Genomic DNA, 14,698 nt, shown 5'->3' with positions numbered 1-14,698 from the left:
CAAGTTTAAGTCAAAGATGGGACAGAGGAGCAGGAGGAGTTTACAGAAGAGGAGTATATGCTTTGGAGTCAGGCTGTGTACCAGTCCTGCCGCTAAACTTAATAGCTCTGTGCCTCTTGCACAAGTTACTTAGTCTTTTGAGTTTCAGATTTTCTTCTCAGTATGATGGGAATAACAATACGTACCTCAAAATTTTTTCTTCAGGACTGATTAACACCTCTTAAATGCAAAGTATAACATCCAGTGCATTTCATTTAAGGACTAGACAGTTAATGGTTGTCAATATTATCATTACTATTAAAATAGGAAGGACTTGCAGAAGGGAGACAGCAGAGACAAGGTCTGCTGAAGAATATCTAAGGTCCAAAGAGAAAAAATAGTGGGAGAATGGCAGAGTTCACGTCAACTGCTGGTGGGGACGTACATTGGTACAACCACTTCAAAAAACCGTTTAGCAGCATCTAAGCTGAACATATGCAAATGCTATGACCCAGCAATTCCACCCCTAGACATGTACTCATCACATCATCACATAAACGCTTACCAAAACATGTTTATGGAAGCATTATTCATAATAGACAAAAAATTGGAAAGAACTCAAATGTAGAACGAACAAAGGCAATGTGGTGTACTCATACACTGAAATACTGTTCAGCAATGAACGTGAAGTAATTACTGCTACACACAATAATCTGGATGCATCTCACAATCACTGTAGAACAAAAGAAGGTAGACATGAAATAGTGCATACTACATGATTCCACTTACAGACAGTTTAGAATCAGGCAAATCAATCTGTAAATGTTAGAAATAAGGATACTGGTTACTCCTTGGGGGGCAGACTTAATGGCTAGGAGGGTGCATAGGGAGCCTCCTGGTGCTGGCTACAATGTTTGCTCAGTTTTTAAAAATCCCTGTGTCCCTATGATTTATGTCCATTTCATAAGTATGTTTTATTCGAATAAAGAGTTTAAGAAAAAAATTGGCCAAAGCATTGAAAAGATCGCTTCATAGGTTTCCTTCTCATCAGAGAAGTATACACACACACACACACACACACACACACACACACACCTTGATACTAATGCAAAGCATACAAAAGCATACAAAGAAAACATAACAATTACATTTACAATCTGCTGGTCAAGCATCCTATTGTGGCTGACACTTTGTATAAATCAGGTTACGTATGCTATGGCTATGACCCCCAGATGCCGGTGGCTTAACACAACCAACATATATTTCTGGCTCCTGATGCCTGTCTAGCACATGCTGGCCAGGAGCCCTATACATTGTACTAACTCAGGGACCCAGGGTCGGGGAGGCGTCATTCTGACATAAGGGTCCAGGATCACCATAGCAGTGGGAAGAGCACACGGTAAACCGTACACCAGCTCTGAACATGTCTGCCCCGAAGATGGACATGACCCTTCCGCTCACATTTCACATTTCATGCCTAACTTCAATAGGGCGGGAGAAGTGCAGCTGCACTGTGGGCAGGAAGGAGAAGGGCTGGAAAAGTAACAGCTCTACTGATGATCACACTTGCTCCCGTGCTTCCCAGACTCTGCCCCATTCAGAGTCCAGTGCTTAAGAGAACTGTTTTTGACTCGCACTGCATCCTTCTCTGCTACCTCCCTCCTCCTCCCTGTAGATGGAGGTCATAGGGGGAAGAAAAACCCTGGGTTTCGAGAACACTGCTACCCCTCTCACCAACTGGTCACCAGTATGGAGACTGATATCACGAAGGTCCAGCGTCTGCTGCAGGCAGTGGCCTTGGTCCCTTTCTGGGTCAAACAGCAGAGTGAAGCTGCAGCCAAATTAAGGGTAAATAACAGTCACGGCAGGAAGTAGGGAGAATCCTGTACAGCTGAAACGATCCTTGAAGATCCATGCCATGGTAGGTGAGGGCAGCAGGGGTGAGAATTTGGATGACTGGGTGTATCATTCTCTTATAGGAAGAAAAAAATGAAAAAAGGAGAGGACAGCATAGAGGTAGAAGGGAGGAAATAAACAGATGAGGGAGTGAGGAAAAGAGTAGGGAAAGAGTCAGAAAAGGGAGGCAGAAAAAATCCTTTTTGTCTCCAATCAGTTATAGGTGTAAAGCTTTCTCTATGTCTGATCTAGTGCAACTCTAGGCTTTGGATGGCATTTTTATCTCTGCTAGGTTTTTGTTAAATGAGCACCACAATGGAACCCACTGTTTATTAACAAAGAAATGACTGCAGAGAGCTCAAGAAGGGAGGCGCATGGCAGGTTCTTGTCCTCTTCTCCCCATTCCTGCTAAGAAGTGAGGGGTGCTCCCAAGTGGATGTTTCGCTGCAGGACTAGAAGCAGCACAGGCGGATTTTTGCATTCGAAATGTGAGCACCTCTTAGAAGCACACACCAGTTCTGGGAGAAATGTGCTAACACTAAAAGCATATATATTTTATAATTTACCAACTAGGACATGACTGAATTTTAATTTGGGTTCCTTAAAAGACACACAAAACACAAACATTTTGAGTTAAATGTAAGAGCTGAAGAGGGGTATGGGTTTCGAGATGGAAAATATCCTGTGGTTACCAAGGTACCTGGTTTTCCTGTGCCTATGCAATCCAAATAAATTCGGAAAAACATAGGATTTGCTTAGTATACCAATTCCATTTATTGTTAAAGAAGTCACTTCACTTAGTAAAGACCAGTGATGGCAGGTGGAAATAAAAACATTAAATCTGGGCTGGGTGGAGTGGCTCACGCCTGTAATCCCAGCACTTAGGGAGGCTGAGGCGAGAAGACTGCTTTTGAGGCTAGGAGTTCCAGACAAGCCTGGGCAACATAGTGACACTCATCTCTACAAAACATTAAAAAATTAGTTGGGCATGGTGGTATGTGCCTGTAGTCCTGGCTATTAGGGAGGCTGAGGTAGGAGGACTACTTGAGTCCAGGAGGTCGAGGCTGCAATGAGCCAAGATAGTGCCATTGCACTCCAGCCAGGGTGACAGAGTGAGACCTTGACTCAAAAAAAAAAAACAACCACCAACAACAAAAAAACCCTAATGGATCAAAAATGTGAGAAAATGGGCACAATTTGTTTTCGACAAATCAGTTTTCCAGTTTCATATTTCACAGAATGTTGCCAGGAGTCCTTTAGCTGGCAGACTCTCCCCGTGCATTCCAAAAGCATTCAAGTTCCCAGAACAGGTTTCTATACACTTTTCAGGAACACATCTGCTGTGAAAAATACAATGTTTGTAGCACTGGGACTCCAAACAAAGCCTGAAGGGGAAGATGCACTTAAAAGTGTTTATTAAAGAGGCTGGGCGCAGTGGCTCATGCCTGTAATCCCAGCACTTTGGGAGGCCGAGGCGGGCGGATCACTTGAGGTCAGGAGTTTGACACTAGCCTGGCCAACATGGTGAAACTCCCTCTCTACTAAAAACACAAAAAAATTAGCTGGGCTTAGTGGCGCATGCCTGTAATCCCAGCTACTTGGGTGGCTGAGGCAGGAGAATCGCTTGAACCCAGGAGGCAGAGGTGGCAGTGACCTGAGATCGCACCACTGCACCACTCCAGCCTGGGCGACAAGAGCGAAACTCCATCTGGAAAAAAAAAAAAAAGAAAAAGTTTATTAAAGATAGAAAGTTCTTCCACATGAGGAAAAGATGGCCAGAGCCACTGTACAATTAGGTTCTGACTTAAAGATTGGAGATTGAAACAAACAAACAAAAATGCAACCGCTTGCATTTCTTGCTAAAAGTAAACCAAAAGCAGTTTAATTTGAAGGATGTGCTATGGTAGCCGTGATTAGGTTTTAGGTCAAATAACCAATGGGCCCAACTCAATGTGAGACGGGGGAGCCTCATTAAGAAGAGTGGCTGAAGAGGAGGCAGCATGACCAGTACAAATTATTGCCCTTGGAGAACGGAGGTGTCGCTTTCCTGTTCATTGAAGATTTTAATTAGAAATGTATTCTTCTTTAGAGATGCTTCAATTAGTTGTATTCTAATTATAGACCTTGACAAAAAAAGCAAAAAGAAGAGCCAGCAGAGCCAAGCCCACGGACATCCTCAGCGCCCAGTCTTGATGCAGCCTTGGCATGGGCAGCACCATTCTGGAACTCGCTGAGTCACGCTGAGATGCAGCAGAGGTGTGGGATCCTGAACTCAGCTGGCTCCCAAGCCCATTTCTGAAGTCCTATAAAGAGAGAAACAGAGGAAAAAATTATTTTTAGATGCAGAGAAAGCCCTGTTGTGATATCAGTCGAGTAATGGGTTCCAGAAGGTGCCGCCTTTTATGTACTCCTTCAACAGAGACACATTTGAACACCCACCATGGGCCAGGTGGCCCCAAGGTAGGTATGAATGAGTCAGTTCCTTTCCTTGAAGGGCCAGGCCAAGTTCGTGACTCCAGACTACACATAAACTGTATGAGAAAGACGGGCCGTGTTTACAGAAAATCAAGGCAGAATTCATGAAGGGTAGAATCTGTGTAAAGTGGAGTCATACCACAGACATATTTAACTCTTAGAGAGATGCAACCATATCTTCTCAGCAATGGAAGAATGACAAAGAAACACCATGGGCCAGGGGTAGTGGCTCACGCCTGTAATCCCAGCACTTTGGGAGGCCGAGGCGGGCTGATCACTTGAGGTCAGAGGTTTGAGACCAGCCTGGCCCACGTGGTGAAACCCCATCTCCACTAAAAATATAAAAATCAGCCGGATGTGGTGGCAGGTGCCTGTAGTCCCAGCTACTCTGGAGGCTGAGGCAGGAGAATTGCTGGAACCTGGAAGGCGAAGGCTACAGTGAGCCAAGATTGTGCCGCTGCACTCCAGCCTGGGCAACAGAGCGAGACCCTGTCTCAAAAACAACCAACCAACCATGGAAGCCACTTGATTCAGCAAACACATCCCTAGGACAAAGATTCCCAGCTGGTCTGCTGCCACAGGAGGGCTGTGCCAAGAGTGACCCACCCCACATGACCCCACACTCAGTCCCCTCAAAGTACCTTGTGTGCCATACAAATACTATCATTTTCTCTTCATGCCAGACACAGAACGGGTTGGGAAACCTGCTTGGGCAGAGCTGAGAAGCTGGGGACCTGACTGTGCTGCTTTTCTCAGTGGTTTCTGTTCACAGGCTTCTTAGCTGGTGTCCAGGGAAGTGGAGAGAGGAGTACCTGGCTATTCTCAGGGTGGCTCTAGTTTTGAAGTGCAATTTATGATATTTTCACCTCGTGTACCTGCTTCAGAATCGGTGCCTCCCCCGATAATACGGGACTCCCCTGTTGAAACCTGAATAACATTTTGAGAGATGGAAGGAGGTGTGTGGAAGGGTCAGATGAGAAATGCCGATGGAAGGAAAAATGGTAGGACGGAGGGGCAGCCCAGAGGCGGTGCAGGACAGGACAGGAAATCCACAGAAGCACAAAGTATCTTGGACCAACCATGGTACTTTGCTCAGTCTTCCCTTCCAAGCTCTCTAGCAACCTCCTGGTACCTCTTTGGCTTCTGTTTGGGAAGCTGCATCTCACCATGCACAGGAGAGACACTGCAATGGTGCTTTGCAGAAGGTAACATGAACAGGAATGTGTGGGGTGGACTGAAGGGAGGCAGGAGAATGGGGTAGAAAATCCGGTGGTAAGTTGTAGCAAGAGATGAAATGGGAGATAATGAGGACCTCTATCAGGATGACGGCAGAGGGAACAACAGACTTTTGATGTAGAATCAATAGGATTTGAATTCAAAGGATTGGGTAATGCAAGACACAAAGAACAGGAATGGGGAAATGAAAGCAACTTCTACAGCCCAGTTTCCACAGGCTCCTATTTATATGTGATTGTGTGGGAAGAATTCTTGCTCTGTCTGTAGAAGGCTAACAGCAGAATTAACAAAGCTGTTAGTCACAAGGAAAAGTCTCTCAACCGTAGTGACAGTCGAAGCATTATTTACTGCTGCACTCCTCAGGTATCTGGGCCGATATCCTGCTGGTCTCCCTGCACTCTGAGTCCTTCATAAGGAGGCACACAGCTGGACAGAATGGGACCATCCTTCCCATGGCAGGGGGAGGCAAGAGCTGGAGCTCAGTGGTGCACCCAGACCTGTCCCTGTCCCCAGGAGACAGCTCTCTTATGAGGTTGGCTTTTTGTATAATATTTTGGAGTGAGGTCTATGCTGAAGAGCTTCCATTTCAATTTAAAATAGCCTCAAGATCTCAAGGACAGCACTCACCTATATGTGGGAACCTGGAGAAAGAATGCAGAGTCCTTCAGTTGAATTGATAGGAACTATGTGAGTTCCTCAAAAGCGGCGAGTCTGCCTAATTCATCTCTGAAATCTTGGAACCTAGCAGGCTGCAGTCACAGAGCAGGTACTCAGTAAGTGCTTAGTGACGGATTGAATGAATAATATGAGAGTGTGTATTCCAATGAGATAAGCAACCATCAAGAACATTCTCATCTATGTCTCTGGTGATCAATGTGTCCTGTGATATATTCAGGAAGCTATTCTACTTGAGTCACAAATTGTTGCCTCTAGCAATTAAACCATCACTTAATAAGTGTGGTTTTATAAGACCAGAATTAAGAGGTTGATTAATTTCTCTGAGGCCTGAGTTCTTTAACCTTTGTAAGTCATAGATGGCTTTGAGAAGACTACAGACCCTTCCAGAAAAATATGGAAGCACATTTACATATCCACACAGGCTCGCTCACACTCTGTCTTCAGGAGGTTCACAGATACCCTCACCCAGGAGTGGACCCAGATTTTGTGGGTCCTGAAGCCTTCTCTTTAAGAAAAAAATAATACAAAATTAGGTACAGGGTCTTGGAAGGGGCCCCTCAAATTGAGAGACACTGAAACTGGTTACATGAGCTTCAGGGAAAATCCACCCTTTTCCCTATCCCCAGTTCAGAATACTTGACCTTGGTTCTGAACCTGTGCCATGATTAGTGGTGCCAGGCCAGGTGTCAGGCTGACCTGGGGAAGGACTAGGTGAGTCTTAAAGTCTTAAGCATTTAGTTGGGTTGATAATATGTTTTGTTTTTTGTTTCATGAAGCAGTGCAGGTACTGCACCTTCTTGGCCTGGGTTAAAATAAAAGCAAAACTCTTTGACTTCTGATGATAATTTTAGAAAATTTATTCTTCTTTCAATTCATCTGTCATAAAATTTTGTTCAAAATAAAGTTACCTATTAAACTACCGGAGAGGATTATTTGTGGTCATGTTAAGTTCAGTCATTCTTCCTCGGGCATCCTTTTTTCTCTCCACCCCTCAGACGTTTAACACATTTGAACATAACTGATTCATAAAAGGTATTTTGGTGCTGAGCTTTCCTCCTGTGCCTGCTGGACAAGTCTGCACCCTGCATCCTGCGGAGAAGCAGAAGCATGCATATGCAGCCACAAGATGTGCCACTCTGTTGAGGATCGAGGCGGGAGCGTGACCGTGGAGCAGGAGAGGGTAAATGCACAGTCTCTATTGCACTGTGCCCTTTTATTATTTTCACCTTTTACCAAATCAAGATCTTGATAAAAGGATTTTGATGATACTATTTTTAAACATAATATTTAAAAAGTTTCTCAGATGACAGAGTAATAATCAGTAGCCAGCTAGCTTTGTACATTTCAATTGTCACTACCACTGAGATACTTAAGAAAAAGTAGTTTAGAAATATGGGAAATATGAGATTTTTCTCATAAAGTCCAAGATGCTCAAACATGTAAATGTACAACCATAGCAGTTGAAAGCAGGGATCATGAATAGAAAATAATGTAATAAAAAGTGCTTATAGGCGAAGTGATTATAAACAGCCGATAGAAAAAAGTCAACACACACACGACAAGCGTAGTTCTAGAAAGTAAACAGAGGCTCAGACCTTCCCTAAACCTTTAAAACCTTATCAAGATTGTCAGTTCCTGAAATTCAATACATATCTGCATTGCTCAAAGTATAATACACCAAATTCGAACAATGTTATTGCTTATTAAAACAAACTGGGGCCGGGTGAGGTGGCTCATGCCTGTAATCCCAGCACTTTGGGAGGCCAAGGCGGATCACGAGGTCAGGAGATTGAGACCATCCTGGCTAACACGGTGAAACCCCGTCTCTATTAAAAATACAAAAAATGAGCCAGGCATGGTGGCGGGCGCCTGTAGTCCCAGCTCTCAGGAGGCTGAGGCAGGAGAATGGCGTGAACCCAGGAGGCGGAGCTTGCAGTGAGCTGAGATTGCGCCACTGCACTCCAGCCTGGGCGACAGAGCGAGACTCTGTCTCAAAAACAAAACAAAACAAAAACAGCAACAACAACAAAAAAACAACCTGGAACGTCAACTCAGACAATTTTTAAGAACTCAAATTCTACTCAGAAATGCTTTTTTAAAACAGAAATTTGAAACAAGGCAGGATATGACCTTTGCTTATGCAAAAGGCGTTATATATGTGTTAAATGGAGTTATTTATCCTGTTAAAAGGAGTTATTTATCCTGTTATAATAGACTAAGGGACGCACTAAAATTCCCATCGTGCATTCTGTGTTAACTTTGATTAACATGGGTTTGTCTTCCCTTGTAAATCTCACTGCTCCCTTGATTAATTTCTAAACCTACTTACTTGCTAACTCTTAAAAAAAATCTATTAATTTTCAAAAGAGTAGCTTATCAAATCCTATCAAAGTAATCAATCTGTTAAAGCAGAACCAAGTATGTATACCAAAATTTCAAAAAAAAAACTTTGATGTTCAGAAACTTTAGGGATCAGATTTCAATCAGTTAAAGATAAATACAGACAGTTGGGATGATAACAACAGTCTATCTCTAACTATTTCCTTCGTCTCTAGCAGTTATGCACGTATTGTTGGGGAAAGGAAAGAGATGCTTTTAACTTGAGCATGTTTCACGCCACAAGGCACAGATGGAACCGGTTCTAGGAGCAGTAAGTCCTCGAGCTCTGGGCTCTAATCCCAGCTCCATCTGAGGATTCTCAGGCAAATTTTATCCTCTTTTTGCCTCCATTTCCTCACCTGTAAAATGGAGATACTGCTAGTATTTGTGCACCATAGGGTTTTTATGAGGATTAAATTAGATATATATAGATTAAGTGTCCTGAACATTTAAATGTCAATTCAGATTAACTTATTCCATGGTATTTTGTGGTTCTAAGGAAAAACGCAAACGTCCTCAGAAATTCTTTTTGTAAATTACAAAGTCATTATTTTATTTGCTTCTAAAATAGAATTGACCTGTGCTATTTTTGTTCCTTATGTATACCATTAAGAGGCACACACTGTAATGAATGAGCATGGGTTTTGAATTCTGGCAGACCAAACTGAACACAGGTTCAGAGAGCCATGTGATCTTAGGCAGGTGGTTTAAACTCTCTAAGCCTGGCTATCCTTTCTGTGAAGGAGGAAAGCCATCTACCTTAGGATGTTATCAGAAGGAATAGAAGTAAACGTGCCCACAGCCAGGCAGAGTGCCTGGAATACAGAAGGTTCACAATAAGGGCTGCTGTTATGGTGACATCACAGGAGTGTGGCTTGAAAACAGAGAAGGCCAGAGCCTCCCACAGCACTTACTACCAACACTGAGATGACAATGTCCTGACTCGCATATCCTCACAAGCACTAACCCATGAGGAAGAAGCTACGTCCATTGTGAAGTCAGCACCTCTTACTCCCCGGGCTCTGAGATGGTAAAGCCGGTGGAGGGCACCTTCTGGAAAAGTTCCAAACTAAAACCATCACCCACCCCTGCCTCCTCTAGTTACTGCTTGCTCAGGCCTCAACTAAGACAGGACTTGCTTTAGGAAAACCTCTCTCAACCACTGCCCACCCCGTATGGGCCTGCTCTTCTTGCATGGCGCGTGTCAACGGTGGTGAGCACCCCGCTGGATCCTGGCTCCTGCATCACCCTAAGCGTGCTCCTTCTGAGCAGGGGTGGCCTTCCTCTCCAATGGATGCCCAGGACCTGGTACCTAGGAGGGGCCAGTGTTAGCTGAATGCATACTGCCATTGCTACCTGTTACTTACTACCATATATTCACATTTTATATAGGAGCAAATATCCCTTCCATATGAACTCCATTTACCTATTCTTATATTTCTTATTAGACTGGCAAGTAAATGGGACAAAGAGTCATACATCACCAATACTACATAGTATAAATATGAAATAGGGTTACTAGGGAAAAACCAGCAGACAAACAGCATGTTATATGAGTTCTCTGTTGCTACTTTAACAAAACACCACAAACCTAGGGTGTGAAGCAACAGGCATTTTTTCTCTTTCAATTCTGGAGGTCAGAAGTTCTATGTCAAGGTGTTGGCTGGGCGGCATTCTTCTGGAGGCTCCGGGGAAGAATCTGATTCCTTGCCCTTTCCAGGTTGTACAATTTGCCTGCATCTCTTGGCCTGTGGCCCTTTTTTTCCATTTTCAAAGCCAGTAGCATAGGGTTACTATTGTTATTATTATTTATTATTATTTTGAGACAGAGTCTCACTCTGTCACCCAGGCTGGAGTACAGTGGCGTGATCTCAGCTCACTCCAACCTCCACCTCCTGGGTTCAGGCAATTCTCCTGTTTCAGCCTCCCGAGTAGTGCACGTCACCACGCCTGGATAATTTTGGCATTTTTAGTAGAGATGGGGTTTCACCATATTGGTCAGGCTGGTCTCAAACTCTTGACCTCAGGTGATCATAGGGTTATTTTTATAAGGACCCTTGTGATTTACATTGAACCCACTTAGATAACCCAGAATAATCCTCTCATTTCAAGATCCTTATCTTAATCACATCTGCAACGTTCCTTTTGCCATGTGAGGTAACATCGTTGGAGGTTCAGGTGATTAGGATATGGACATCTTTGGGTGGGGGACATGACTGTGCCTACCACGCCTGACATATGTGAGCCCCCAAGCTTGCATCCCACCGGAAAGCGTACTCAGTTCAGGCAGAGCTAAACTAGCTGCCCAAGAGAACACACTGACAGAAGTGTGATGCTCTACACATTTACAAGGAAAAAGGCACAGGGCGCCTCTAGGAGACTGTGTGGCTGGCTGACCGTGAAGTTTCCTGGGGGAAGAGGACAGCAAACCTCCAAGGCTGAGCCTCTGCTAAGGCCTTTTCCTTCTGCTGAGCTAACAGACTTGCTGAGCTAGCTGCCTCCTAAGAAAATGGGGAGGAAACAGGCCTCCAGGGCCTTCAGATGCGTCCTACTCACAGGTCTTTCGGCCCCAAGAGACAAGACTCTGAGGGAAAGGGCACCCAAGAGATGATCAGTTAATGTTTTCCGAATTGGTATTTGCATTTCTACTTATTCCTTTGCCTCCTATAGTCATTTCTTCACCTAGTTACAAGTATTCTTTTCTTGGGGGCTGGATGGGCTTGGGCTTCCAATGGAAGGAAGTCATGTTGTTCAGAGGCCTTTCTTCCGAGCCCTCTTCCTTCTCATACAAAATACTGATAAGTTGTAATATGGTACATGGCTGGAGAACCAGAAGCACAAGGATTCAGTGAGAAAGGCAGAGGATAGGCTCTATGTGAAAATACTAAGAAGCAGGAATATTTAGAGAACATTCACCATGTGCCTAGCAGGACTCTAAGTGCTCTCTAATCCTTCAAACTACTCAATGAAGTAGCTAATAGGAGTTAACCCTCTCTTTAAGTCACTTGCCCAAATTTCTGATAGTATAAATGGTGAAGCAGATGAATGGCCTGGCTTTACTCATGCTAAGTACAGCCCCACAGCAACACTTCTGAGATACATTGATAATTCCATATAAATAAATGAGAAAAAGCAAGGCACTGCATAGTTGTTATTAAAATGACTATCAAGATCAACAGTCCCACCAAATAGATTTTATCCATTTTACTTGCCACTGCACCTCAGAGGTAATGGTGTTACTTTGAGTTTCCCTATAGAGGCCATTCCAGAAAAGTCAGCCGCAAGTTATGCAGAGACATTTCACGCTACCTGTCTTGCAGTTCTGAGCCATGTTGCGACTTTGTAATTGTGACCTGTAGGTGGCACATCGCTGAGTATGCTCTGAACACACACATGCACACACACTTGATGCGCTCACATGAGAACACGTTGCAAAATGTGTTTTAATGAGGAACAGTTGGTCTGGTTCTGCTCAAATAAAAGATATCCCTGTAAGAGAGTTGCCACCTGTCTTCCCATCTTGCGGTGCAGCTTCCAAATGAGTTCTTCTGTCCCTGACACCTGCAGGTGTTACCAGGGCCACGCAATCATATTCCACATGCCAGCTCCCTTCCTTGAATTGACAAGACAACCCTGTCCCTGGGCTTCATGTTATTACCAGATACCAGGACATACAGGGGATTAAGGGTGCCAAGCTATCTTTCTCCTTTATTCTTCTAGACATTCCCCAAATTGGGAGCTCTTTAATATCATATAAGTAGCCGTACCCAATTATCTCCAAACCAAAAATGCTAGTATTTTATCTTGAAGTCAGTTAAAACAATGTTATATGCATAGTCCATCAGCATTATAGGTACACTGGAATGTAACAGGATCAACAAATTGAAGTTGGAATTAATTGCTCCTTTCAATTTCTTCCGGAATAACATTTCCATTATAAGACCTCTGTCACACAGTCATGCAATTAGAGCACAATACTGTCAGCCTTTCTCTTTCAATTCTGGGAATGAGAAATTCTACATCAGACATTATTCATGTGAAATTTTTCCCTTACCCCTTTCACCCCAAATGTGTAATTGCTATCAGGTCATTTCGATTATGAACAAAAATTTTAAACTTGAACACACACATACACACACTTGCAAACTCTCAATCTTAATATCACGGATGGGTTTTTATCTTATTTTGGTGATAGAGTAAACACAAGCCTTTGCTAATAAGTCTGAACATAAATTATTAAACTATCTACTGTATGATCAAATGCATTTCAGATTATATTCTGAGTAATTCTGCCTTGACGTCTACCAAAGGAACAGATCTGATGTGCCCCTGCGTGGTCTCAGTGCTCCCTCTCTTTCAGAATGCCCAACCCGCAGACTTGAACAGTGCCAAATGAAAGACAGAGATGATCATATCAAAAAACAAAGCTTGGCATCTGCCCATCACCTAATTATTACTTTCTGTAAGCCCGCATTTCATCTGACTCAAGAGATGTGAAAGCAGCTCTTAAGCTCTGAACTTATTTTAACGGCTTCAAAACATTTCTTATGTGTAAATTTTTCTCATGGCTCAGAGGCACTGTTAGAGCTTGAAGTGCAATCTAACAGGGATGAAGAAAAAATTGTTTGATAGCTCAGATCTCAGGATAAATTAGAGTTTAGAACAGGCTTTTTTCCCCCCACCAAGCCTGAACATATGGGCTCTGCAGAAAACCTACTGGAACCAAATATGTGACCAATGCAAGGAAATAATCTTAAAACATACATTATGCAGTACAGTATACTATAGAAAAGAATCTCGAAATTGGCTGGGCATGGTGGCTCACACCTGTAATCCCAGCATTTTGGGAGGCCAAGGTGGGTGGACTGCTGGAGCCCAGGACTTCTACACTAACCTGGGCAACATGGCGAAACCCCCTCTCTACAAAAAATACAAAAATTAGCTGGGCATTGTGGCGTGTGCTTGTAGTCCCAGCTACTCGGGAGGCTGAGGTAGGAGGATCACTTGAGCCCAGGAGGTGGAGGCTGCAGTGAGCTGTGATGGCACCACTGCACTCCAGCCTGGGTGACAGAGAAAGACCTTGTCTCCTCTCCATGAAAAAAATTCTGGTATTGAATACAAAATTATAAGCTAGCTCTATTACAGTTACTTTTTTTTTTTTATTTTTTGAGATAGAGTCTCGCTCTGTCACCTAGGTTGGAGTGCAGTGGTGTGATCTTGGCTCACTGCAACCTCCGCCTCCCGGGTTCAAGTGACTCTCCCGCCTCAGCCTCCCGAGTAGCTGGGATTACAGGCATGTGCCACCGTGCCCAGCTAATTTTTGTATTTTTAGTAGAAATGGGGTTTCACCATGTTGCCTGGGCTGGTCTTGAACTCCTGGCCTCAGGTGATCCGCCCACCTCGGCCTCCCAAAGTGCTGGGAGTACAGGTATGAGCCACCGTGCCTGGCCCACAATTATATTTTAATCTCTCCAGTATAAACTTCAGGAAGCACCTCCTAAGGTAAGCATCCCTAACAGGAACTCCTGCATCAGACCTTCATAAGAAGGAATGAGCAAAGGCAGCCCCTCAGGCTTTGTAACGCATTCTCGACACTCCAGCTGTGGGCTTCTATCTGAATACCTTCATTTTTAGCTGTCTTAATCTTTGGCTTAGTACCAAACATTCATTCAAATGAGCTTATAATTGTTTCCGAATATTTGGCTTGTTACATTTATCAAAATAAGGGGAGGGTGTAGGAAAGAAGAACCAGATCTAGAATTAATAACACAGTATAGAAACCTTTGGCAACAGTGGTGCACTGGCATTTGTTTATGTATAACTTCTCCAATTCCACAAAGTAAGCCCTGCCAAGAAGGTATGCTATCAGAGGTCTGGCACCTTAGCTGGAGATACATTTATCTTTACTGCTTCCTCATTGTTGTTTAAAATTTTTCTCCAAAGAGAGGTAGGTAGAGAAGATTCTCTTAGTAACTACACATAAGGAAAACACAAGTTACTTATTTACTGGGTCAAAGTTTAGAAATTTGGAAATTATTCTAGAACTTGTCATTTA

At 43.6% G+C, this 14,698-nt stretch overlaps 1 protein-coding gene across 4 annotated transcripts in view; it reads right to left on the bottom strand.

Annotated features, from left to right (window-relative positions):
* Nucleotides 1-2,625: 2,625 nt before the first annotated feature.
* Nucleotides 2,626-14,698, bottom strand: part of CDKAL1 (CDK5 regulatory subunit associated protein 1 like 1) — a 697,372-nt gene continuing 685,299 nt past the window's right edge. For all 4 annotated transcript variants that reach the window (XM_032141403.2, XM_058432566.1, XM_058432568.1 and 1 more), the window contains one exon: nucleotides 2,626-4,178. In XM_032141403.2, the coding sequence (XP_031997294.1) occupies nucleotides 3,987-4,178 (192 nt within the window). In that variant the 3' untranslated portion in view covers nucleotides 2,626-3,986. The remainder of the gene's footprint in view (nucleotides 4,179-14,698) is intronic.

The sequence above is a fragment of the Hylobates moloch genome, unplaced genomic scaffold (genome assembly GCF_009828535.3).
Source record: "Hylobates moloch isolate HMO894 unplaced genomic scaffold, HMol_V3 SCAFFOLD_20, whole genome shotgun sequence".
Taxonomy (NCBI): Eukaryota; Metazoa; Chordata; class Mammalia; order Primates; family Hylobatidae; genus Hylobates; species Hylobates moloch.
This window is presented reverse-complemented; position numbering and strand designations above follow the sequence as displayed.